This window comes from Cyanistes caeruleus, chromosome 5 (genome assembly GCF_971803275.1).
Source record: "Cyanistes caeruleus chromosome 5, bCyaCae1.hap1.1, whole genome shotgun sequence".
Classification (NCBI taxonomy): Eukaryota; Metazoa; Chordata; class Aves; order Passeriformes; family Paridae; genus Cyanistes; species Cyanistes caeruleus.
Genome location: NC_141705.1, coordinates 35,702,739 through 35,729,769, shown reverse-complemented (window position 1 = coordinate 35,729,769; position 27,031 = coordinate 35,702,739). Strand labels below are relative to the sequence as shown.

At 36.0% G+C, this 27,031-nt stretch overlaps 1 protein-coding gene and 1 long non-coding RNA gene across 4 annotated transcripts in view; one reads left to right on the top strand and one right to left on the bottom strand.

Moving 5' to 3' along the window:
• Positions 1 to 7,164, bottom strand: part of HPGD (15-hydroxyprostaglandin dehydrogenase) — a 46,502-nt gene extending 39,338 nt beyond the window's left edge. The window contains exons 1-2 of one of the 3 annotated variants that reach the window (XM_086891439.1): positions 6,437 to 7,164; positions 2,710 to 2,785 (exon numbers count right to left, since the gene is read on the bottom strand). In XM_086891439.1, the coding sequence (XP_086747565.1) occupies positions 2,710 to 2,724 (15 nt within the window). In that variant the 5' untranslated portion in view covers positions 2,725 to 2,785; positions 6,437 to 7,164. The remainder of the gene's footprint in view (positions 1 to 2,709; positions 2,786 to 6,436) is intronic. The other 2 variants (XM_023924985.2, XM_023924986.2) reach the window with 2 other exon arrangements.
• Positions 6,717 to 27,031, top strand: part of LOC147653036 (uncharacterized) — a 23,938-nt gene continuing 3,623 nt past the window's right edge. The window contains exons 1-2 of the long non-coding RNA XR_015287510.1: positions 6,717 to 6,787; positions 25,031 to 25,091. This is a non-coding gene — a long non-coding RNA (uncharacterized LOC147653036). The remainder of the gene's footprint in view (positions 6,788 to 25,030; positions 25,092 to 27,031) is intronic.

Genomic DNA, 27,031 nt, shown 5'->3' with positions numbered 1-27,031 from the left:
CAGGTGAAATGGAATCAAGCACTGTGTCTGCTGGCAATCTCAAGTTTAACTGTTGCTTCTCATGATTTCATCAATTCATTCCAGCAGCATGGCTCAACACACTTTAGCAAGTCTTTTCAGAGGCAGCAAAAATATAATTTCAAACACCCTGGAGCGACAAACTTCACCAGGTAATGCATGAGGATGCTGACCACAGCTATGCTTTCCTCTAGGGAGTAACAGAGACATTATATACTTTGTCTTAAAAAGGGCATCCACCAAGCTCTGTATTACCATGAGAAGAGCTCTTCTGTACATCAGGTGATGTTGCAGAGTACAACTCATCCTCTATCTTGTCCACAAGTGTCTGTAGGATGGCCCTGCCTCATGTATCAAACAAATAAAAACATATGGTAAGGAGGACATGCCCTGGTAAAGAGCAGTTTACCAGGTGGTGCACTTTGTAACAGGTGAAGAATAAAATGCTCCCAATGGTGTCTATGGAAAAGTGCAGCATCATGAATGAGCAATCCCAGAAACTTCTGCTGAGCTTTTGGAACATGACAATAAAACTTCAGAGGCAGCAAAAATTATAACTTTTAGCATGAAAATTTAGAAGTTCTTAAAATGCATGTAGACTTATTTTTCACGTGGATGATGTTGTTTTAAATCCTGAAATATTTTTTGCTCTTCTAACAAACTGGTATTTCTGTGCATTCAGCAGCCAGAACACTGATACATCTATTGTTCCTTTCTTTCATGAGGAAGCACCAATGCAAGGGAAAAAGAAGTCCAGAAAAACCTGACAGACATCACTGAAATCTATCTGTGCTCAAGACAATATCCTTATCAGATTGCATCAACCTTTAAATTTGTTCTCAAAACCCTTGTTGAACTTTTTTGGTTGTATCTTGAATAACATATCCCTCTACTTAATCCTGTGGATGGAACCATTGAAATGGCCTAAGTAGATGTGTTCTTCTAAACCTTTTAACCTCATAGCTCTTTTTCTGACTTTGACAAAATCACATACAGTACTATACACACTGCATCATATAATTGTTTGCTGTCAAGTCAAAGTACATTCATGCACAACCCTTCAACTGTGAAAAAGAAAATAACAACCACAATTATAAAAATGTTTCAGAGATACTGAATAAACCAAATTATCATTGAAAACCAACTATAAATTCACTTCTGAATGATGTAACTAAAAGCAATTCTTCATGCTTACACTATCCTTATACAAATCATATGAATGATATAGTCTCAGAAGGTTAATTTTGTGAAACATTCTTTACAGAATTTAGACTTTCTTTTAATGCAAATTTAGTCACTACTTTGTCGGGATAGCACTAATCTGTTGAGCATTCAGAACTAACATACAATGCACTCAAATTAAAAAAAATATATAAATACCCCATGTTCTTAGAACAGACTGAACTGACTTCAGCTTTAGATCTCTAGCAAAATCTACTTGCCAAAGCATGTTCTCTCAGCTAGAACAAAGGACAGATAACCTTCAAGACCTTGCAGAACTTTACAGAAAATAACAGGAACTAAACTATCTAAAATTGAAAACAAAGGTCTTGCTACTTGAGTAAATGTGCATAAAGAACATTTCAAAAAAGAAAGTAGTGACCCTCTTCGAGGAAGTTAGGAGTATGTTTCTTTGGGGGATGTCTGGTGCCAGAAGATATATTTTGGATTGAAGGCATCCCAGAACACAAACAAATGGACTGAAAGGCTGCATTTTAAAGAAGCCAGAGGCGTTTTCTGAACAAAATGGCCATTTTGCTCAAAACCCCATACTGAATACAGAAGGTATGGTATTGTAAATGCAGATTGTGTCTGCAGTTATGTGAAGAAAATGAAGAAAAGATCTAGGATTTGCTCTGTGATGCTAAAGTGTAATCTTCTAATATAAACTGTCAAAAGCACTCTTCCTTAAGTGGTATATATTTTGCCCGTAAATTTGCATGAATGCACAAGCAAACACAGTCTTGTTTTGAAATCGGCGTTATTGCGCAAATTCCAGCTGATCATCTGCAGTTTTAGAAAGAGTTGAAGTTAGTGCCTGAGGCACAGCTCCATAATAAGTAATAGCATAATAACAAAATTCCATAAAGAATCAGATCAAACGGCCAATATTCCTCAGTGGTAACAGCGAGAATTTTGATGTAAGAAACAAGGCAGGGCAGAATGGTTCTTTCCCTTTTGTACACATAATGATCTAAAAAGTAGTTCAGTTTCCCTTTAAAAAGCATTATGTGTTCCCATGCCTCAGATAGTGCTTCCAAGTAAGAGAGTCATTCCTCGGCCGTTGGGCAGATCTGGAAGCATCTGTCAAAGTGTCAAAATATGCAGCTGCAGAACATTGCAATGACTAAGATATGGAAAATGGAACAAAAATAATGTTCTCTGTTTTGGCTACTTAACCAGACAATTAAAAGAAAAATATATTTTCTATTAAATGGATATGCTTTGTTGTTTGCTGTACTGAAATAAGCTTGATCCTTACTTTCATTCCCCACTTCTTAGCAAAACCCTTTGCTGAAAAGGAATGCTTCCCAGGTTTTGTCAGAAAAGCAAAAGGAAGGAGTGTATTCACAAATCCAGTGAGAGGACACCTTTTCTTTTGCGGGAGGTTGGGGTAGTCATACATTGAATATAGAGAGAGTCTGGCATTTTCTCTGAGAAATTTTTGAGATTTGAAATCATGTCCTTTACCTCCTGAAAGAGCATTCTAACTTCCTGGGTGTGGAATGGCTCTCAACTATTCCTGTTACAGTCCATCTTATGGCAACTGCAGAAAGAAAAGAGTGAGACACTAAAAACAGGAAGGAGAAGGGTGACTCTGGACATTCACTATAGAAATAGGCACCTAGACTCCCATTTCACTGAAATACTATTGCTTTCAAGGGTAAGTATAGAAAACCTTCCACTACTAAAGCAAATTCATTTAAGAGGCAGGAGATGCAAGTAGTCAGCAAGTTATGAAATGATTTTTTGCAACTTTAATCTCAAACAGACTTTTCTGCACAAGCTGGTGCTTGCTATGTATATGTTCACATTTTGGGAAATAAAAATTGTGTCTCCTTTTTCCCTTTCCTTATTTCTGACGTATGAAAGCATGCAACATTTTTAGTAAGTTCATTGTATTCGGTACTTTGTTCTTTAACAAAAAAAACCATACCAAGCTTAATAAAATTTTACCGGAAAAAAGATTCTAACCACTGTGTATTGATTTACAATATTTTTTTAGATTTCTCTGTACTCGAATGCTGCCAAGTTTGGCTTTTTGCTCCCTCTAAATGCTTATTATTGTATGAGGAAGCATTAAGCTTAATCCTGTTGTGGTTAAATAAGAAGGTTTAGTAATTTCATTCCGTGACTTCAACTGTTCTTAGCCATGCATGCATGTCTCTTGCTACTGTTTGATCTGCTCAGAAGAGATTTGGTTCAGAATGTCATCTATATGGAGATTCAGCATAGTTATGAATGTATGATTTCGGGGCTGATAACAATGATATTTGCTGTAAGATTGCATCTTCTTAGTTGTAAGTAGTTAAGGAAGAGAACAATAAAGCATTTTTGATGGTCATGTCATGGGCCTAAATTGCTCAAGGGATGGAGCCATGAAAAAAGGCAAATGAGACTGAAGTATTCCCCACCAGGAGGATTCCAGGGGAGCCAGTGAGCATCAGTCATCTGGAATAGTTAAAACTCCAGTCACAGACATGCAAAAAATTAAACTGAAACTATGTCATTTGCAGGGAAGACTACAAGGGTGACAACAGAAATAGAGGATCTAAGTTATGAAAGGTAGTGGAAGGGTGTGATTTATTTAACTTTGTAAAAGGAAAGCTGAGAGGGGCTAAGATTGCTCTCCTCAAGGATAAACACCATGAGGGAACTGATCTGTTTAAGTTAAAGAACAATGCTGGCACAAGAACAAATACATATAGACTGACCCTTAAAAAATTCTTGGATTGGACATTAGAAGAATATCACTAACTATTATTAAACTGTTCTTCAAGAAGTCACAGCCATCCTGCAAGGTGTACACTTGCAGGTGAAGCTAAGAGATTTACATCTCTGAGTGAGAATGCACAGTCCAGAGGATGAGAGTAGCTCTGTAGGTGTATTTCTCTAGAAACACCAGTGTTTTTCTCCTTAAATTTGGTTTGCCAAATGAGTCTGAAGTTTTATTACCATGAATCCAGCTATAAAGGCTCTCTTCCAAGCTCTCTTTCAACCATGTATTCCCAGCTTATGCTCCCATTAATTTCTTAAAATATAGCTGATAGAAGTTCAATTCTTCTGTACTGTGATATAATTCATTTCAATTTTCAAGAGAAAATTATTGACTTAATACAGCATTTACTTGCTGATCTGCTCTGCCATGTGTATCTGGTCATAACAAATGATCATAATAGTACCTTCTAGGCTTAAAGCCCATTAATCTGTGGATGACCTGACCATGGGTTCACTGGAAACCAGGGTTTCACTGTTTTTATAGTCAACAAGCACATTTTTTAAACAGCAAATTATTTTTGCCAACAGGGATTTTGAGGTGTCAGCTATAAAAGCTGCCATAAGCTTTCTTATGACATTGCAAAGAGAAAGCAAAGGGGCTTTGAAAATTACATCATTTACAATAGATTATTTACTTTTGGCTGTCAGTAATGAAAGATTTAGAGCCTAGCCCAAGTTTTATTGCAGAACAACATTAGGGGTTATGAACTTAAAGGCACCTGTTTTTTTTTATGTTTTAGAGTAATATGACATTTGCTGTCATATGCTTTAATATTTTCCTTGCAGGTAAAGCCTCTGTTCCATTATCAGCATTTTACTGAGGAAAAATAAAGCCAGCTATTGAAGACTTTCTCTAAAATATCTTCACTGTCATAGGGAACACAGGTAAAGGGGCAAATACTTGGCATGAAAAACAATAAGGTCTGTTGAGAAGAGTATAGTTAGATAAAAGAAAATAAAATAATTTTTCTAGAAGAAGCTAACAATATTTTAGTTACCGTCTTTTTATAATTAACATATCACTGAGGTCTCAGTAATTTTTTATTTTTGTAACATAGAATTGAGTAGCACTTTAATGATGGAATGAGAACTGTGCTCCTAAAATGGGACAGGAAAGGATGCTCAGGTTAGGAAGGAAATACAATGGAACTTAGGGTAAACACAGACTTAAGAAGAGGGACCAACTTGTCCAGACTAATTCCTGTTCCCTTCATTGAATAGTAGGTGAAATACCTAGTACATATTTTGGTGCATGCTATCTTTTATTCTTTAATGTGCCATTGAAGAAGCGTGTGAACTGAGATCCTGAAAATCAATTTTTGGTCTCCAGAAGAAAATTTTCAATGTATGCAGATTGACATATAGACAATATTTTGTCTGTCTCTTGTCTGTCTGTGTGTGTCCATCCTTAAAAAGTCTTAGCAGCAATAAGAAAGAGTAAGAAAGGTGTTGAATATTTGCAGTTCTGTTGCAATGTGTGGCCAGTCCTCAGGGAAGAACTCTGAGGGATTTCATGTGATCTGGCAGTGTTTTTTGGGATACAAGAGATTAAAATAAGAGAGGTTTAAAGTCATATTAGTTTGAGTTTCCCTCACATGTGCCACTACACTCCCTCATGTGGGAAATGAGAATCTTCATAGGAGAACTAAATTACAGAATTTCAGCTGAAAAGCATCAGGACTAAATTCTGGCATGCAGATATTTCTCTGGGACATGTTCATTTTAGGTCGAAAATTCTCTTTGGTTAACTCACTGAAAAGTAGGCTTTCACTTTAAAGTCCATCCCAACTATTCTGATTCATGAGATAATTAATTGCTAGGGGTCTTGCAGAAAGGTGTTTACTGGCAGAGGTGAATACAAAACAAATGTAGAACAAATATGTTAATAAGGGGTATGAGAGAGAGACAAACTTTTTAGAGCTTCCTGTTCTCCCCTGAGATCTGGAAGAATAAGCTGTACCTCCAGCTCTCTGTATCATCTTGGCAAACATGCCATCTACTAAGCCCTGAAGCGGAGAAAAAGCCTTCTTCAGGCCTGTAACAACATTTATAGGGCTCCTATTTCAAACAGATATTTAAAAGGCAGATTGATGCAGAATGTACTGTTCAGATTAGTGCATAAGATATATCAAATACTTTTTGCTTTCTCAGTAAACTTAGTAATTTTTCAGTTTAGAGTAGGTTAGATAGATCAGATATTTAGACAAAAATAAACAAACCCAGAAGCCTAAGAGGTCACCATCAGGTGGATTACCCGCTGCTAGAACTTCTCTGAGACTGTGAAATGGCTCCCACATCGCCAGCCCGACCACTGGATGTTGTGAGAAACATAAGGAATGGGACTAACACTAACAAAATGAAAAAAAAAAGAATTGTATTCAAGGAAGGAGACACATTTTGTAACTTTCTTCTTGCTTACATATGCTTTTGGAGAGTATCCATCTCTGTCTGATGCTGCTTTCCCTGTGAAGGGCTGTGTTTGTATATTATCTGGCCAGGGGCCTTCACCTCTTCTCAGCCCCTCTGACAATGGGGCTAAATATGAAGACGGTTTTTCAGCTCACCATGATTCCCCTCCTTGGGAGTGCCACTGCCTGTGTGTCCAGAATGTGTCAGTGTCTGTGGATCCCATAGGCCACCCCACACAGCCCTGTCCCAGCAGGTGACAAGGGGACGGGTGGTTTCGAGGGGCCCGTGGCAGGGCCTGGGGAGCCACCTGGGCCCGGTGCATGTCACAGGCCCACCCTGAGCGCTTGTCACAGGAGGCATGGTGAGCATCTGTGGGCCTGGGATCTGGGCTGCCTCCCTGGACCAACCCTTCCCAGAGCCCAGCTGGCAGTCCCCGTTCTGCTGGATTCTGGGAGAGGTCCTGAGGCTCTCACCTCACACACAGAAATGGAATCTGAAGGTGGGAAGGAATGTGCTCCGCACGTGCACAGACAGACAGCGTTTCTTACACGAGCAAATATTTGCATTTAGTAACCCATGCCTTTTTAAAGTTCTGATCTCTGAGAAGTACTCAGACAAGTCAGACGTTCAGGTGACTTCTGCAAGGTGAAAGGAGAGGGTAGGTACTGTCAGCAGTGTGTCTGTGGTCACAGGGAGCATGAGCCATGGAAATGGGGGAGGAGGGAGCTTGAAGTGGAAGGTGAAGGCTGGATGAAAACATGGGCTAATGGGTTCCAGGAAGGAATAGCAGCAGGCTGTTCCAGACCAGAAGCAACAGAAAAAATGCTCTGCTCTAACATTTTACACATGATATTGACACCTATGTTTAATCCACGTAGTTGCTAAACTGCACTGGATTTTAGTGAGTAATCTGGAAGTTATAAATGGACAAATATGGTAACTATGTGTGATCTACCTGTCCTTGCACCCAATAGCAGAAACTTGGAAAAGCTTTTGTTGTGAAAAATGTATCCCTCTCTCAGATGCTTTAGGCACTTTCAGACTTAGTGTGAGGGTTTTCCTACAACTTCATGATTTCCTGTGATTCCTTATTAGACAATTTGCTGTCTTTGCTACTATGTTCTGGTACTAAAAGTTCATAGAGAACCCTACTCAGCTGGCATACACAGTTAATTTGCTGGGAACACACCCATTCACTGATAAAATCACCCATATTTGCCCCATCCTCACCTCCCCCCCAAAAAACAAATATTGTCAAGGTAAGGAATATTTCTTTCTTTTGTAGCCACACCCAGCATACTGTAACCATGACTCAGTCTTGTGTTCATCCTATGTGGCAAAACTATCAGCCTCATTTTGCAAGGATTGGAATAAATAACCATATTTTTCCAGCTGAAAGCATAACAACTATAAATATTTCCTTCCAGAGGAAGACTATATCAAAATAATTTTCTGAATATCCTACTCTGAAATATTTCTGATTGTGACTATAATGTGAGGTGAAACTCTACTCTTACTTGCAGCCCTTTAAAGCTGGAACATATCCATTGACTTCAATAAAGAAATTCCAGATTTATGTTTCTTTAGGCAGAACTTGGCTAGAGTCCTTATGGATGAAAATTTTTCACAGGATTACAACTTTTAATATTCATGATATACCATAAATCCCAAAACAAATCTTTTATTTTTATGTTAAACTCTTCTAAAACACTTATTACATTTGCCAAAAGTGTATGAGAATATCAGGGGAATATAGGGCTTCATTGCTTCTTTTATGTCCAAACTCAAATAATTTTGAAATAATTCTCATTTATAAACTAGAAAATTGTGACAGGTCCCAGCTTTTTTTTTGCCTCAGAGACAAAATCAAAGGATCTTATTATACAGTTAGTATACAAAGCTATTCCTCTTCCAAAGATCAGATCTTGCGAATATTTAGACATGTGCTTAAACTTTAGTAGGTAAGCTGCGTCAATTCAATGAAACTACTCATATACTATTCCTAATGTTTACTTGTAAATTGAAGCACCTTGAGAATATATATATATATATATATATACATATATATATATACAAAGCCATTATTTGTGTTTATTTTATCTGAACACACCTGTCATAAGAGCATGCTGATCTGTAACTAATTTAGCCTTATGCATAATAATGATGATAATGAAGAAAATACAGAAGCATGGTCTAAACATCTACAGAATATGAAATGAGGCATAAACTCGTATGAAGTTAAAACATGGAGATGAACTTGCAGGGAAATGTTTTGATATACGATGTGAGGACAGAAAATAAGTGAAAAAGAGACAGAAAAGCTATGAATGGTAATAAAATTGCCTAGGTTATTTGGTATAAGTAGCTTTTTTTTTGAATTTGCAGTTATTCATTGTTAGATAAGATTGAATTTTCTGTACTCCAGATCCATCAGAAGTAATTTATTAGATGTTGGAATGGTCATGAAAGGTCACCAAGGAAGGTGACAAAAGCAACATTGAAGAGATCTGTTGATCTCTATTTATAATTGTTAATACAGGTTCTAGAACTGGCACCACCTAAATATGAACCAAATCAACACACTTCAGTACTTTTCCTGAATATATTTTTTTAAATCTCAGTAAAACCAATGTGGTGTTTGACAGTTTTACATCAAAGTATAGACCTTCATTTCACTTCAGTGGGTAAAAATATATTTATATCTTGTCTTGTGATTTATTAAATTTGTGTCACTGAAGGAGAAATTTAGCTGTACAAGTAGTATTCCTTATTCCTTATGAACAATACATGGAAATGGAAAGGTAATAAAACCATATGTAGGACAATAAAATAATGGAGATATTTATTATTTTAAATAGGTAACCTCAGATATGTATGCATGTTTGGATAAGTATATAGCCAAACTACTCTTCTAACTTCTTTTTTATTTAGATAATGTGCATATTTGTCTTTTGGCTTGTTTATTTAATATTGATATCTCTCATTAGTCAAAAGCAAATATTCTAGAAGTTCTGTTAATTCTTTAAAGTAACTGTACAGTCTCTTGCTTTAAAATAGAACTGTTTTGTTTAATCTAAATAATCACAGCTGTGACAGCATGAAAAAATGAAAACATAGTGTAAATATTAGCATTCTACTTTGTCTCTTAGCTTAGTGGCAGAAAATCATATGAATTTTTATGTTAGGAAGACTATCACATCTCATATAAGATTCATGTTATTTCTCTATAGAATATATTTTAGTGAAGATTCTAACAAATATTACAATTTTATCAGGCTTGGAAAAATTAAACTTTTTTCATATGAGTGGACTCAGGTAAAATATACTACTTCATTAGGCACATACATCACAAATATTCTTTCAGTGTTAGATAAAAAATTATTTTCAGATCTCAATAAGACCAAGGAAGCATCTTGTTTCCTGAGATGTGAAATAGTCCTTCTACCTCTACTCTTCTTCCTTTTTCTTAAAAAAAAAAAAATAAATAAAGGAATTTAGTACAACTATCTTCTTTCTCTCTGAGATCAATTACAAAACAGCAATGTCAAATATGTGTTTCCACAAAATAAACCCCAAATCATTGCAAACTAGAATACACAGCAAAGAGATCATGTAGGACCATTATGCTTATCTTATTTACACCACTGTTCTTTCACTGTCAGAAGTAACTGTGAAGGGAGGGCATAACAAATTTATCACTTTTCTGATCCTTAGTGGCAATCATGCATAGGAATGTGCATTGTAATGCCACTTTACATATTAGCCTTGGATGAGTATTGCTGTGGATTGCTCTTGATTTACACCTCCTGCTGTTCCAGCTGTCATGACTAGATCCTTAGTCTGTCCTCTGGATTTTGTAATTCACCTTCATTGGATTCATCATCACATTAGGATGTGATCCATTGGTTTCTATACTTTCTGATTTCTCTTCCTAACTGTTGCACCACCAGACATGCAGTGAGACCAAGAACGTAGAATTTCAGATAGGACTCTGTGAGCTAATGAGATTTTGGTTGACAATGGCCTATGTTGATACGCTAGTCTCACTGATTCTGAGCCTCACATAAGAGACCTCTTGCTAATGGAAGTTTTCTGATAATTATTTGTGACTAATTTGAAAAGATAGTATCACAATACACTCCCTCTGCCATTTACCATTAAAAATACCTCAGACAAATAATGTCCTCATCATTAGGCCTGAGGCAGACTTGTGATAATCTGCTAATAATATCAGTGTAGGTTAGAGATTGCTAACACTTAACTCATCTGAGCTCAGTTTTTATCACCAGCCTTGTCTGATTATGAATACCTGCCTAAGACTGTCATGCAGGCCTTTGTATTGTGTGGTCTAAACCATTTGACTGCTTCTTTTGGCATAGTACCCTCTTTGTACCTTTGAATATTCTACTGCAAATTTACTGAGATCTTGCGAATCACAGCAGTGTATGTTACACAGAAAAAGTCATTCTTCATATCCTGCTTGCAAACAGATTTTCAGAAAAGCAATAAATAATTACAATTATGCAGTCCTCCCCAAAATATCTATACTGTGTATCCATCTCCAGAAGCACTGACTTTTCTCATCTGACCAGTTTTTGTGGAATTATTATTATGATTTTAACGTCCTGTACAGTACTCCATTAGATGTGACTCATGGTAATGTAACAACAAAACACCTCTCTGTCTCATCTGTTCCATTTTCTGCTGTTGAAACTTTGTGTGCTGTAATTCCTACTGGCAAATATGGCAGCCCGGTTTCCCTTCTCAGTTTCTATAAAATTTCATTCTGCTTCAGTCAGAGTTCACTTTACTTGTACTGTAGAAATTTCCAAGCTATCTTTGCATGCCGAAATGATGTTTGGGCTGGAGAGATTAGTCTAGAAAAGAATAGAGTGCCTGAAAAGCAATGTGATGTCTGGAAAGTCAGACACAGGAGAGTTAAAGCTATGAACTTACGTCCATTTGTTGGACAGCAAGGACTCACATATTAGAACACTGTATCTAGTTGCTGTAGAGCTCCATCACGTTTCTCTGGCCACTGCCAAGTGTTCCTGTTGTCTCAGCAAAGCTGTCTTCCCTTGGGTACCCTCTGTGGTTACTCTAATTATCTGCAGAATCTTTTGTATGGCTTCCTGTACTATAAAATTTTCATTTTCGCTTCTGCTGAAGTCTTCATCTTTGCTGTCATCTGTCTAAATTCCTTTTGTATTTACCATCTTTTAGTCTTCACTTGAATGAAATTAATATTTTCTGCTTGGATCTTTGCCTTCCCTTTCATCTGTTTCTGATCATGTTCCACCTTGATTGACATTGTAATTATCATGTCCCAGTTATTACGTGGATGTCTGTAATAACTCCATATGTTTCACTGTTGCTTTGTTGAAACAATTTCCTCATTGCCCTTGTTCCAGAAGCTAGATGTTATCTATCTTGTAGCTGCCTCAGGAGTTCCATAGTCTAGAGGATTCCTTGTTTAAACAAACTTGCCAATATTGGTCTTTTTTGTGTGTCAAGTAAAGTAAATATGTTTTCACCAAGTAGTCTATGCTGAACATCTGCTCATGAACAAATGGAATAATGCTTAGCAAAGACCTGTGATTAAGACAAATTATGACTTTTTTAGCTGTGACAAAATAATAAATCTTTTTTATTTGTTAATTTCGTCCTTGACTGTGGTTTGTGGGATACTTGGGTACAATTTTGAATCTGTCTCATGCAAAGAGGCATGATAATAATGGCTGACTGATACATGTACTCTGCTGGCATGTTTGCATACCTGCAAGGGTTTGAAAAGTACAATTGGGGTTTGTGTGTGTGTGTGCTGAATGCCCTTAAATTCAACACTTGTATTAAAATAATATGGTTTCTCAGTCTGTCATGAGAGAACAAAGAGCTGAAGGCTTGACCTTAAGTGGTGTTCAAGTGCCTGAGTTTGGAACTGCTACGTCTTACAGGTGTAACACCAAAGTAGGTGGTATTTATTAACACCTGGCATCTAACTCAAAAGTTGAACTGAGGAAAACAGAACTTCAGGCCAAGTATCACTTTTGATTATCAAAATGTGGAAAATACATCTGCTGCACATACTCAACTACTTTTCCTGTTCAGTGTTAATCTGTTTTGGGTTTAAGCAGAGTAAATTCCAGGCATACATTTTAAGTATTACCATAAGCTAAACTTAATTCTAGTCAGCACATGGAGTCATAACAATCCAATTTTATAAATTTTGTAACATGCAGCTCTGAAGGCTGAGCAAAGCAGTACTTGGGTGCTATAGCACACATGCACTGTTCCACTGTGTGAGCTATTGATGTCCCTTTTATTCTGGCTATATCTGCCTTGGCTGGTAGCAAGTTGTTGAGGACATCCATGCAACACATTTGCAGTGGGAGAGATTACTTCAGATGAGCTCTCGGCTCACATGAAGTGAATGTCTGTTATAAGCTGAAGTGTTACTATGTGGAAGTGAAGTCCTGAGCTGTAAATCTGTCTCACCTTAAAGTGTCTCAATTCATGCACTCTGAGACTGCCCTGCAATGCAAACCAGCATGTAGTAATTGGAGGCAACTGAAGGACTTCCTTCATGAGGCTGCTTTTGGTTTGAAATAAGAAATAAGAAGCTGTTTTAACTGCTGACTCAAAAATGATATGACATTCTCTAGGATCCTTTGAAATGACAGAATTGTAGAGATGGGACAAGATTTCTATTTCTGTGTTTATGTCTTAGAAGATACTGTCTTTTCTAAAGTCTCCTATTCCTTTATCCTGCTCCACTCTGACTACATATCTTTTGGTATTTCAAAATACATAATTGCTTGCCTCTCACCTCAGCTATATTACAAAATTCTGGGTGCTTTTCTTTCATATATGCAAAAAATTGATAGTGTGCATTACTTTGAAGACTTTATCAGAATCAAATCTTATTCACAACCATTACATGCAATGAAAGTCTATTATGAGCTTTGAGAATCCTTGCTTCTATGAATATTAAAGCAAAGCTTTTAAATTACTTAGTATTATATTGTTTCCTGGAGCCTTGAGCTGTATGAGGAGTCATCCAAGCATCTCTGCTCCTCTGAAAAATTGCCAAGAAATTAGACTGGAAATCACTGACAGTTGTCTATTGTATTTTATTAATATTATTGTTCATATTTTGTTTTGTCTTGTTTCTTTAATTTTATTTTGTCATCTATCTATCTATCTATCTATCTATCTATCTATCTATCTATCTATCTATCTCTCTAGTTTAGTATCTCTTATTTCTTTAACCCAAATGGTGTCACTTCTAATACAAGGTTTCCCAGCTGTTGGTTAGTCAGGAATTCAGAATGAGCCCAAAGGATGATGAAAAATTCTGTCACCAAACACCATTCTTTACCTCTAGTTCTCCAGACTAAGTATCTGTTTGTATGAGAGCTTCTTCCAGCTTCTAGCAGAAGCTTAGCTGTCAGAAATGAGTCATTGTAATGCATCACCATTACAGAATAACTTTTTGTGATAGCGTAGGAGTTTGGGGGTGCATTTATACATCTATATTTTTGTGTAGTTGTAAAAGGATCAGATTGCCTGTTCGTAGTGGAGCACAGGACATTCTTGAAAAAGATGTAGCACTTCATCCATTTAGATAGCTTTATGCCATTTAAAAGGTGACTCAAGTGAGCAAAATACTTAAACATTTAATTATGATAGCTTCATGTCGTTTAAAAGGTGACTCAAGTAAGCAAAATACTTAAACATTTAATTATCTAAGGGATCACAACCTTAATATAGATTAAATTAATTGAGGGTAGAAACATGGGTAATTACAATCCTTTGGGAGGAATCAGTTGAGCTTTACTAAAGAGACGTCCTGCATTGCAAACTTCTTGGTAATCTGACTGCTAGTTTACTTCTCCAATGACTTGTGGGGTATTTGTCCAAAGACTTTTAAGGGGACTCAGTTATCATGGAATTAGAGAGAAGGTCCCATTGATAAAACACTGGTTAAAGATAATCAAAATAGAATTTGTATGTTTTCATTACGAGAGAGGTTACCACCATAGTTCCACTGCACTCCACAGCATCTTGGATAAGCATCTTGGCCTATCAACATATTTCTAAATTACTTAGAAAATTATTTTCTCAATGGGTGAAAGAGTTTTCAGATAAAACTATTTATTAGAGCATTTAAAGACAGCTAAAGAACCTTAGATACCTATGTGATAATGTAATGAGGAGGCAGCTGACATTCATTTTAGACATGTATAACAGGATGCACGTAAGGAAAGAAAATCCTAGCTTTACATGAGGCCTGGGAATCTGCAACTTTGCTCCTCATATGTGAACCGGTGCTATGATAAATAACTCCGTCAAAACACTGACTTAACATTCAGCAGTGGACAAAAAGGAATGTTATGAATTATTACAAAAGGATGCAAGAGCAAATGCCAAATAAATGTTTATGCCATTTTGTAAATATATGATTCATCTTCTCCTAGAATTCTCTGATTTTTTTCCTTATCTCACTTGAGCTGAATATAGACCTACAACAGAAACCAAAAAAGTTCAAGGAACAACAAGGACGATCAAAGGTATAAAACAGTTTCAGAATGAATAATGACTAAACTGAGTGATGTTCAACTGAGAGATGACCAGATAGGCATATGGTAAAGTTCTTCAGAATCATATCTGGAGATAGTTGTGTAGAAGCTAGAGAGACCTTTCACTGTCTTTCACAGGATGGGAACTGGGGGCCCATGAATAAAGCTGTATTTTAAAACAGAGAGAGGTGTTTCATCATGCAGTGGTGTTGTATATATTTTGAACTTTTTGCTAAATGATATTTTATATTAAAAAATAAACCTGTGTTCAAGAAAACTGGAGAGACACTTAGAAATGTAGTGCCAGTACTTGGGAGGAGTTATTAGATAGATAGACTACATGACATTCAAGAAATTTGATAAACTGAAAATGCCTGAGACTAGGAACATATTAGAGAAAATATAATCTGTGCTTGCCCTGCACTATCTTTTTCCTCATTACTTCCTTTTTGAATCAGGATACTGGGATACTAATTTTACTCAGAGCCCATGGTCTCATACTTTTCTGTGCTTCAGTTCTGGTTCATTATTTATTTACATTTTCTATTTATTACTTATTTATATTCTTGTAAATTAAATCAGTCTCTACATTAGTGAATTTCAGTAATCACTTCATCGAAACTGATTCATTTACAGTGGTATTCTTAACAAATTTGTCCAGATTTGGTTCTCTGTTACATGCAAGCAGGCTGCCCACCTCTCCAATAAACACGTTCAAAGAATAAAACTGTCAAAGAATAATATTCATGTGATTAATGAGGAGTATGAATAAAAACATGTACATATTTACTGGAAATTATTGGATGAGCTTTGCCATTTAACTAAGTTAATTAAATTTATATTAATGCAATTTGATAATTATTGTATATGAGTATTTATGCGTAGTTGTTTCTTCTAGGTTTGTACTGACTTGGCTTGCTCTGTTTGGGAGCCATGGTAAAGGTGTGGTACTACAGGATAAAGTGCAGAGTTGCATTAAATTTTTACTTAGAATGTACCTAGAGACACTATTTCAGAAAAAATGTATCTGAAAGCAAGATAGGAATAAGCTTGGTTCCATGTAGGTTCTTTTGGAAGGGAAAAGCAAATTTCTTAATATTTAATAAACAGTAATAATTTCAGAGTACTAAAAGCAGGCATCAGGCTTCACACTCTTACCAACTGCATGCAACCACCACTCCAAACCCCGCAATTATAGAAACCTCACTCTGTCTTTGATTATTAAGTAAGCCTTTACCTCAGGGTAATTACTACAAGCAAAATGCATGCAGTGACAAGGAACCTCAGCTTTTCTACCAGGTAAATAAATATAAAGCAGAAAGAGACACCTGAAGGCATACTGCTAACCTAATCTATTTTACCTAAAAGCAAAACTGAAGAATCTTGCCTCTACTAAGCTTTTCATTCAGCATAGGTCTGCAAATGCATGCAAAAATGAAGCAAAGTGAAACAACAATAAGAAACAACTACTCTCAAATTACCATTTTCTAAAGCAATTAAGCAGGTTAGTATCTCCACTAAAAAACCTAAAGCGTAACAAACAATATTCTAGGAACATTACATGTGTATTTTTCATCTGGAAAATCAGGAAAATCACCCGAACCCTGGCTTGGATATTTAAAAGAATGTTAACCTTATGATTGCTTGCCAAGAAAAAAGTTATTTAGTTTAAAACCTTCTACATGATTCAGTCTAATTAGCAAATTTTGCCAAGAAGGCCCTTAACAAGGGACCAATATCAGTCCCAACACATAGTCAACTCCCCTCCTCCATAGTTATTTGCATCCTAACAGTTCAAGAAACTTCCTTGTTTTGTAACACTAACATGATAAAAATCACCAGACTATTCTCAATGTAATCATTAGACTTATTTGTTTCCAGATGAGCTGTAATTTAGAGCTCAACTAAACAGATGAATTCTCACACATCTTGTTTTTCTCAAAAAAATCATTACTCAGTTTAACTAGCACATGATAAATAAGATTGCTAGTATGAGGTAAAGTCCTTATGAAGATAAATCTGTTCAGAATTTCAACATGAATTTAGAGATCAAGCTGGACCTCTGTTGTAGCACAATCTGCTGTGGTGAATTGCTAATGTATGAAAGCCACAAATTGCCTGTCTTCATTAGGAATTTATTAGGCATTTGTTACCTTAGGTGACAACACAGTTTCCTACTGAAGTCACATCTCCATGAGAATGACTTCCATGCTTGGAAAAGAATTTGCTAGCTGCAGGCAGGTAAGTAAGTAAGCAGGTAGACACAGGCACACAGAGCTTACAGTCATTTGGACTACTTGTCTGCTTCAAATTAAGCAACAGTTAAATGTTTTGTGGCTCATAGCCCAAATTTTGGTATTTGAGGCCCTTCCCATTCCCCCATTGGTTTGAGAGAGCCTGCTGTCGAGACCTTTGAAGACCATCTTATGCAGACCTTTAAAGTTTTTCTTAGAGAACTCTACAAAATAGGGCTTTGGTAAATGTTTTTCTTTTCAGCAAGAAGTTCCTTATTTCTGTGTTTTGGTGTTTTCTTCCTTTTTTGTGTGTGTTTCTTTACTTGGGAATACATTCACTTTGTGGCAGGAAGTTTGTGGCTCTTAAAGAACAAATACTGATGATGCTATATGGATAAATAACAGCTAAGATTGATAAGAGAACTGGTAGTAACAAGTATCTAAGCAAACTGAGTGGACATTTACTTGTTTCCAAGAAAGAAAAATAAGTTTGGCAAATGGCAAGATTCCAAATGCTGTAGCTAGAACATGCCATAATTAATTTCATATTTTTTTCTGATGTATGTCAGATAATGATTCATTTTGCAATAACTGTTTAATACAATGCATGACTTCTCTCTGTTTGTTTCTGTTAAGGAAGACTGAAAACAAAGCAACGTAGGAAAACATTGTCTCTCTGTGCCAGTTATGGCTACAAGAAGGCAGGAGATACAGGAATGGACTGATGGTGTAGAAAGGTTCTTTTGCAGTTAGGGCAGAGTGTCTTAGAGTAATTCTTCTTTCAAGTGAACCTTTTGTATGTCAGTCATGTAGTGGTAACCCAAATGATCACCCAGGACACTTGCCCATAGCACCACATATATTTTCAGTCTCCTAATAATACAGAGTAAAATTCTTGACTTTTTGCTAAATAATTGCTGTCTTCTGCAGGCTTGTAGGAATAAAAAATATTTCAATTAGCCAATATACAAGGTATTGTTTGCATACATTATATAAGCATACATGTACATGGGTGTATGTAACAATACAATTCAAATTAATCAGGTGATATTCAGCCATACCATGTGCTTTCACCTATTTTCACCTAAGTGATCTACCCACTGGGCCTAGTGGAAAACAGATGACACACTTCTGAATGAAAGCTCCAACAGTAATTGTCAGAGAGCGAGTTTTGCTGTGACAACTGTACACCTGGTGACACTGGACTTTGGCAGGAAAGTGATGAGTACATTCAAGATCAGAGTTCTGTAAATTGATCTGATACTGTATTTTGCTTGAAGATTTTATTGTCCTACATACCTTTCTTTAAGCAAGAACAGTTGTGCGTATCAGTAATTCATCAATTTCATGTATGTTTTAACTAGAACAAACTGTGAATTGAAACACATGGTCACTATCATTATGGGACTGCTCAGGGAAGGCTTCTCTCCTCAATGTTTTTTCCAGGGGAAACAAAATTATCAACAAACATTTTAATATCCTCTTTTCCAAGGTAGTAGCTTGACATATTTCTAAGTCAACTGGAAATATTCTTGGCAGGATTACTGAGTATAAATTTAACATGTAACAGTGAACTTCTTGTTTTCATAATGTCCACAAGAATATGTACACAACCAAGAGTTCTAAATTTAGGAGATTGCTTTAGGCTTAAAAGATGTTTATTTTTACTGAGCCAAAGACCACAAGAAACAAGTCTGTTTTGTAGAATAGATAGTACAACATTTTCCTCCTCCATCACTTCACCAGGTGAATTTTCAGGGTGAAAGATTTCTCCATCCTCTTTTTCCTAGACTGTGTGAAATGAGCTATTCATGACAGGTATGAAGACTCTTCAGTGGCACCAAAACCTGCTTTTTATGTATTTTTGAGTTAACAGGATCAAGTGAGATACAGTAGTACATCAGCATTCTCAAAACAAGCTGATATTCAAATGAGTGGGTGAAACTGGTGAGATAATGATAAAAGAAAACTTCCATGATAAGTGATCTCACTCTGGTTTGTGTTTTATTATTCTTAAATACACCATAACCATTCCCCATCCTCCTCTGAAGACATGAAGTCAAATTCTTTTACACTAACTCCCTGGAATATATCTTGTCTTAAAAAATGCTTGTCAAGGCAACTCATTCAGACTTTTTCAGGGAAAAATGAGAAGTAAACAAAACAAAAAAGGGAAACAACAAATAAATGAAATCTTTCTCCATGTTCATGGAAAAAAATCTGAATTAATCTACAAGAATAACTTATTTCAGATTTCAAAAACTTCCACATTCAGAGGGCATTTAGCCATAAGTTTGGTGCAAAATTTTTCTCACCTTTCACAACAATCCCTTTTCCAATACTATTTCTTCTAAAGAGTAATTGCCATGATTGTGTGAAAGCAAGGTTTAAAGTCTGTGCCATAAAAAATATGGCTTTCTAAAACTGTGAAAGTACTTTCATTCAACCCTTTTCTGTAAAGTGAATGTCATCATTCTCCTTTCATCATAAAACACTCCAAAAACATCTTCTATCATGCAGATATAAAAAGCAATGGCATTCATGGGACACATTCACATTTGAACGTTGCAGTTTGAAGAAGCTGCATCAAGTGAAGGGTGTAAATAAAGATACCAGAAGAGATAGAGGATCACATGTCAGTGGCTTTAATTACAGTGACAGAGAAGTTTGTGTCTATAACTTCGTTTTTGGACTTTGCTTAGTGTGAGATAAAGCTTTCAGAAGTTGCATGAAGACATGAAACATTCCACTGACACTGTGGGAAAGAGGAAACAAATGAAGCTATTCTGATTAGGCATCATAATTTGTACACAGAAATTTGTTTCCAGATTTTTCTATAAATTTCTAAGGGTTAAAAATATCATATATTTATAGTTCAGAGTAGATCTAAAAAGAGAATATTTATCACTTTAAATTGGATGGTGGGAGAATTTCAGTCCAGATGTTATATACTCTGAAAAAGCAGATAGATGTATATCTGTACTTTTGATTACTTTTCAGTGAGAATTTCTTAAGACCAAGTCATATGTTTTGACTCCATCCAGTCTGACTCATTACAAAGCACAGCAATATTTCCTCAGTACAACTGCAGCACTTGTGATTTTCATGCAATTCCCTTCACAATGGGGAACATTTGAACAAAAATAAGGAATTGAAAGAGAGTTTAAGGGAAATAGAAAGGTGTGACACTCATAAAAATTTGATTGCAATCTGTTTTCTGCTGAGGCACAAACCCATAGCTTAATCTGTAATCCATGGGTCTGAAGATAACTAGTTATTTTAGCATTTCAGAAAAAGAAAACATTTCTTTGGCAAAGAATTCTTACAAATGCAAGAAATGCATAGGTGATGAAAAGGAAGACAGAAGAAAGAAACCATTGGAATTGCTTTTGCATAAAGTCATGCAGAGCTATCTATGCATAGTATGTTGTAGGATTTGTTCTATCAGCGAGATACAAAAATAATGCAAATAAATCAGCACAACCTTACCACATTTTATTGAAAAACAATGTTATTCAAATGCACAGCAAGCGGATGCTGATTCTTTAGAAAGAGAAGGGAAGGTTGTTCCAACTGCCTAGGTTGTTCCTGGGTTTTTCTGTTGGGAGTGGCTGAGAATATGCTGCACTGCTTTTGCAAATACCACTGAGCATAAAAAAGATGGATGAAAGCAATAAAATAAAACATTAAATCCATCCCATGTTTCTTTTGTTAATGTTGCATCACTAAAGAACTTAAGGATGGGACATGATGCTGCTATTGGCATAGTGTTAAGTAATTTGTTGAGTTGGTTTTTTCATTTTAAATTTTTAAAAGAATTTTTCCTGGTACTTATTCATAATTTCTGTATTCACATATAGAAAAAAAAAAATAATCTTTTTCTCTCCTAAGATGTAGTGTAAAAATACAAATGGAGCTGTTAGATAACATGGTAATCAGTATTGTAGAAAAGACACCGTATCTGTAAAAACATTAGATACAATTAAAAATTGCAGAATTTATTGTAAAAGAACTTCAGCTTTTTTAGTGATGGTTTCCAGATTCTGCCTTGCCGTAGAAGTGATTGAGCAGCTCAGGTTTAACTAGCTGAGTGTGCTGGAGACAGCAGGCCACAGGTCTTATCCCTGTGTCTCATGAGGGACTTAAGGCATAGCTCCACATCACAAAAGAAGTAAGCTGGCTGGAATTGTTCAGACCTGGAAGAGTATTATGGAATTTTGCCAGAGACCACAGTTCCATCAGCTCTGTTAGCTGAATTATTCATGTATTTGTTCCTGGGATCATTTCAGTCAAAATGGGCCAGTAAATGTCCAGTTGTTCAAACTAATCCAGCTCAATTTGAGGACTGCTTAGGACTTCAGTAACAGCCTAACAGATTGCTAGCCTGAGAAAGACATTGGGTTGGGCCTTTGCCAGCTGATTCAAGAAATACTGCAACTGCTTTTTGCTCCTTTAGAAATAGCCAAGAAACCCTTCAGTACTATGGGGCTACTAATGTTGCTTCTTTAGGTACTTTGGGTTGTTGTTCTGGATAATATTCTAATCACCAGTGCCAAGGATATTTTTGGCTTTAAATGTTAATAATGAGTTTTGAAACATGAGATGGGCAACTGGGTTGTTCTTTATTTATATACATACCATACACTCACAAATACATGCAAATTTTTATCTATCCAGAAGCAATTTAGAGTTAAAGATTAATACTAAATGCAAATGAGTGTATTTTTTGGTATAATCCTTGAAAAATTAGGTCTCCTTCCTGTTCTTCAATGTTTTGGAGAACAAAACATTCACCCTTTTAAAGACTGTGAATGTAGTTTCACATGACTCAAACAATTGAATAATATTTTATGTTTAAAAGCATAGCCTTGTCTCCCATGGTCCTGACTTTGGGCACCTGGAATTGACTCTTCATTCCCTTTTTTTTATTAATAAAACAGAAATAGTGAGCTTAGTGAGCTGAATTAGATTTCTGAAGGGCAGCCACAGAGCTGGTATGAGGGAGAGGGCAGGGCTGTGTGTCTGGGTAACAGGGAGGAGGCTGGAAGGGGTGACATCACCTCTTTCACTGTCAGTGGGTTGCTGGACTGCCTTAATTTTTTATTGCACCTTCTTGAAGACTGTGCTGCACTCAGTACAGTGAGTGAGTTAGTACCAATTTCAGTAATTCCATCAACACTGTGGTTGAACTAACAATAGTAAAAATAGGCCCCATTTGGCTTTCTTCTGACTAATTGTAAGTCCATGATAGAGCAGGAATTGAACAATCCTCCAAAGCTGGTGCCCAAATGAGTCACTCTTAAATTATACACTGTTTTTCAGGGTATACTAAGGTACCCTAACTAGTTCCTGGAAAAATGTATTTGTTCTTGCTTTGTCTTTGTGTTTATCTAAAATAAAAATATTGTATAACAATTTAATGTCAATAAAAACACTGACTCAGGGCTGTACACCCAAAGTACATATTTTGCTTTGCAGTGGCAAAAGGTTATGACATTTAATTCCTAGCCAACCTTTCACATATCTCTATTTACTCTTCACATGCATACAGTCAGATCAAATACTGCCATGGGTAAAAACACACTAGCATGGGTAAAAAGCACTGTACAATAACATGTAGTTTCTACACACTGCAAGTTTTATCTGCATACACATATAGCGTATGTATGGGCACCAGAACATATTCACACAATAATGGGAACAATGGACTAGAAGGGAATAAGTCACTGAGAGAAATCCCATTCTGTCGTAGGAAAGCACGTTACGTTCCTTCAAAGTTCTCTTTTTGAAGGCTTTTACTCCTGCTGATTTCACTAGAAATCTATTCCAAATACTGAAAACTCTACAAGTTAGGACTCTTTCATCTATAAGAAGAAAGTCTAAAATACTAATGACCTCTTCTTTTTTCTCCCTGATATTCTTTCTTAGCTTAAAAGGGTTCTTTTTTTGTTCTTGGTGTTTATCTCTCATCAGGATTACAAGGATATGTTCACTTTCTGCAAATCAGTCATATATGCTTGCTGCTTCTGTTACCAGATTATAAAAACCTAAGCTCTTCAAGCCATCTCATGTGAAAGACAAATTTCATATTATTTTTGTAATCTTTTAGTAATCTACAATCTGTAGTCCTTCTCTGGATTGCCTTAGGTGTTTGAACATATTCATTCAGAAGAGTTCCAGGACTGGTGAAAAGGATCTTTTCCTAATGCAAGTGTATCTGATTATGCTTCCTATGATTCCTTCTGCCTTTTGATGTCCCGCAATGCATGACAGTTATTCGATAGTCATCTCTAAATCCTTTTTCTCTGGGCATTTCAAGCAGACCAGATTCTAGTTTAGTGAATAATTTGAAGACTTTCTGTTTTATACTATTGAATGGAAGTTGGCTCCTCCTTTCTTCTCATACAAGGTCTTTGAGAAGTTTATGGAAGCTGTTTTACACATTTCCAAACAGCTGTATTTGGAGGTTGTGAAACCGAATTTTAAGTCACATGCTGTTGGAGAGTTACAGAACTTGCTGTGATGGATCAGGTGCACTGCTAATGTTGATCTGGCATTGTACCATGTGCTTCTAAACAGTCGAAGGATTGACCAAGCAGCAGCTATTAAATGTAACTTAATCAAGTGCATCTACTTGTTTGAAGGAGTTTTTGCAACCAGGAATATATATGCCTATGATTTCATAATGGCCCTGGTGTGACAGGACACCAGAACCACCCAGGGAATTTCCATGTTAAAAATAATGTTTTATTAATACTTTTGTGGAAAATATTTATTTATTAATACTTCTGTGGAAATTTTATCCAGTTATCCCTTTTTCTCTTTTCATTGTCTCCTTTTATTTTGTTAAAACAAACAAACAAACAAACAAACAACAAACAAAAGAAATCACTGTAAAGTTACAGTTAGTTTTCAGATAGTTATTTCGTTTCCTTAAGTGTTGTCACAACCAGCCCTTCTTCTCTACAACCTTGTATTTTTGTAGTAATTTACTCCATTGGAAAAGAGCATGGAAAAGTGCAAAGTCAAGATTATAGAACCTCTGGGATGAGCTATAAGTAAAAACAACAATGCCAGGATCCTAAGGAAAACAAACAAACAAACAAACAAACAAATAAGTAAACCAAAATAGAGAAAAGGGATAGGAATTCTTCCTCCCACACTATGTAAGGAATTCTGATTTCATTCCTGTTCCAACAGAATCCACTTCTCTACATCACAGCTATAGCACCACTGAAATAGCATTCTGTCGCTTATTTTAATATGTTTAGTAACCATGACAGCCAGTATGTATGAACCACAAGACCTTATTAGAAAAAGAAATTAAGGTAAAGGAAGAAAGACTTTTCTTGAAATATTGAAATTCTCAGTGTTTTATTACTCCTTGATACTTACTTTGCTTCCCAGGGGACACATAAACTCATGTTCCCCTTCTCACATAGAAATCAAAGATCCAACTGATATGGAAGAAGGAAGCAAAAGGACAATTCACTATCACTAATTAATGGTTAGTGTATTTTCTTTAGAAAGTGCTAAAGAGGACAAATATTATACAGTGGATCTGAGATACCTGATATAAAAACAGCCACTGGCTTATGTCAAAGAGCTTACTTTTGATAGAGGAAATACTTCATTGCCTTCCCTCTCATATATAAAATTAATGTCTTCTGTATATATTTTGTACAGATAATAACTATATGAAACAAAATATACTAAGAATCAGGCCTCATTTCTTGTTTCTTTAATGATTTAAGGCAAATAATTTGCATTGGGTTACTTTTGTTTTTTCAGATGTTTGAAATTACATCAAGGGAATCATTTGGATTTACTGACACTTCTGGATTCTGGAACGGTAACTAGGTCTTTTTTCTCCCACATGCTCTCTGAAATAACTGGCAGTCCCATTTAATAATCCTTGACATGCAAAACAGTTTGGCAAGTTAAGAGAAAAATTAAAAATAAGTGTTGATTCTGGACACATTGTTCTTAGCAACAGGAAAGAGGGAATAGAGGTGTGGCTGTATTCTTGGAAATATTGGAAACCCAAATGTAAGAATATTAATTTGTGTTGTATTTTTTTGCAATTTAGATCATTGCAATTATATAAAAACTCAAAAAATTGAATTACACATTCTCTAGGAGTGAAAGACAACTTTAAAAACAGTTTTTATAGAGATACTACAGATTTCTGAATTCACCTTTTCTTCTCTGAAGACAAACGTCTTTCTGTAAATGACACTGCTATGACCTAAATGTGTCAGTGCTTTAATCAGCAATTTCAGATTTTTATTTTCTCTCTCTAAAAAAGTACTATCGTGCAACCAAAACACTTTGAGGAATTACACTGAGATGTTCTTCTAAGGTTTATCACAAAAATTCTGCATCCAGTAACAGAGACTCCGCCTCTTTAGATGACAGATATATGCTGGGAGCATTCTAACAGCTCTCTAACACTGAGACAATCCTCCATTTGAAATTAGTTCGTGCCTATGAGCGTATGTATGAAAAGGGAAGGATGGAAAATCTGTTTTTAATTTTCTGAAAGCAAGAAATGGCATGAGATGAATATTTACTCAAATTTTCATGCTTTCTTCCTTAAAAGCACTCTCATTACAGCATGTGAATAATATGTATCTTGGCTATGACAGGGAAACTTTGTTATTATTGAGTGACGGGGACAACTCTACTGACACAGTCTTAAAACCTTTGAAGACTTCTGAAGCTGGGGAAGGAATTTTAAAAGGAAGGTTTACAAGATGTGACCAAAATATCTTGCTCAAATAAGAGCAAGATACAGCTATAGCTATAGCAAGTAGGAGACTTACTAGTATTTGTGCACAAAATAAAATATATGGATTAGTATGGTATGGCTGACCATAAATCAGCAGAGGCATGAAGCTGTGAAAAAGAAAACATATAAACAGAACCCTATAACCAAAACATGCAAAGTAATCGCTCTTCCCTGCACCTCACTAGCAAGGCTTTCATTAGAATACTTGGTATATTTCTGTTTTTTCCTCTCCAAAACAAGCAGAGGATTGGCTGAAATGCACAGAGGAGAGAAGCAACAGTGATTTCAGCTCTGGAAACCATGATCTATGAGAAAAGAATAAGTAATTTGTATTTTATTTTTCTTGAAAAACAAAAGAGAAAAATAAAGAAATATAGTGTGGAGAAAGAATGCAGTAAATAAGCCATTAGCAAAGAGGAAGGGAGTAATGCTTTCCTTGTTTGTTGAAGATAAAATGAGAAATTACCTAAATTGTAAAAAGAAGGAGTTACATAAGGTATTTAGAAAAGAATTTCTGAGAATAAGAATTATGAGCTGCTGAGAAGCGGTGAAATTCTTTTAATCAGGTTTAATAAGTATCAGTCCACACATATATATCTGATTCTATGCCAACTCAGAAATCTCTTTTATTTCTATGATTTTATGTTCACTTACAACACACATTTTAGATACACTGAATATATAAACTTGCATCACATAACTGGTATTGGACAGTTTTTTCTTAATCAAAACATTTAGTTATGGAATATTTCAAGTGTACCCCTCAGCCTGTGGGATAGACTCATGTTGGAGAGGTTGATGGAGAACTGTCTCTCGTGGGAGGGACCCCACATGGGGGAAGATCGAGTTTGAGGAGTCTTCCTCCTGGGGAGGAAGGAGTGGCAGAGATAATGAACTGATTGCAACCACCATTCCCCACCCTCCTGTGCCTCTGAGGGGGAGGGGGTAGAGAAAATCAGAGGGAAGTTGCGCTTGGGAAGTAGGGAGGAGTAGTGGGGATG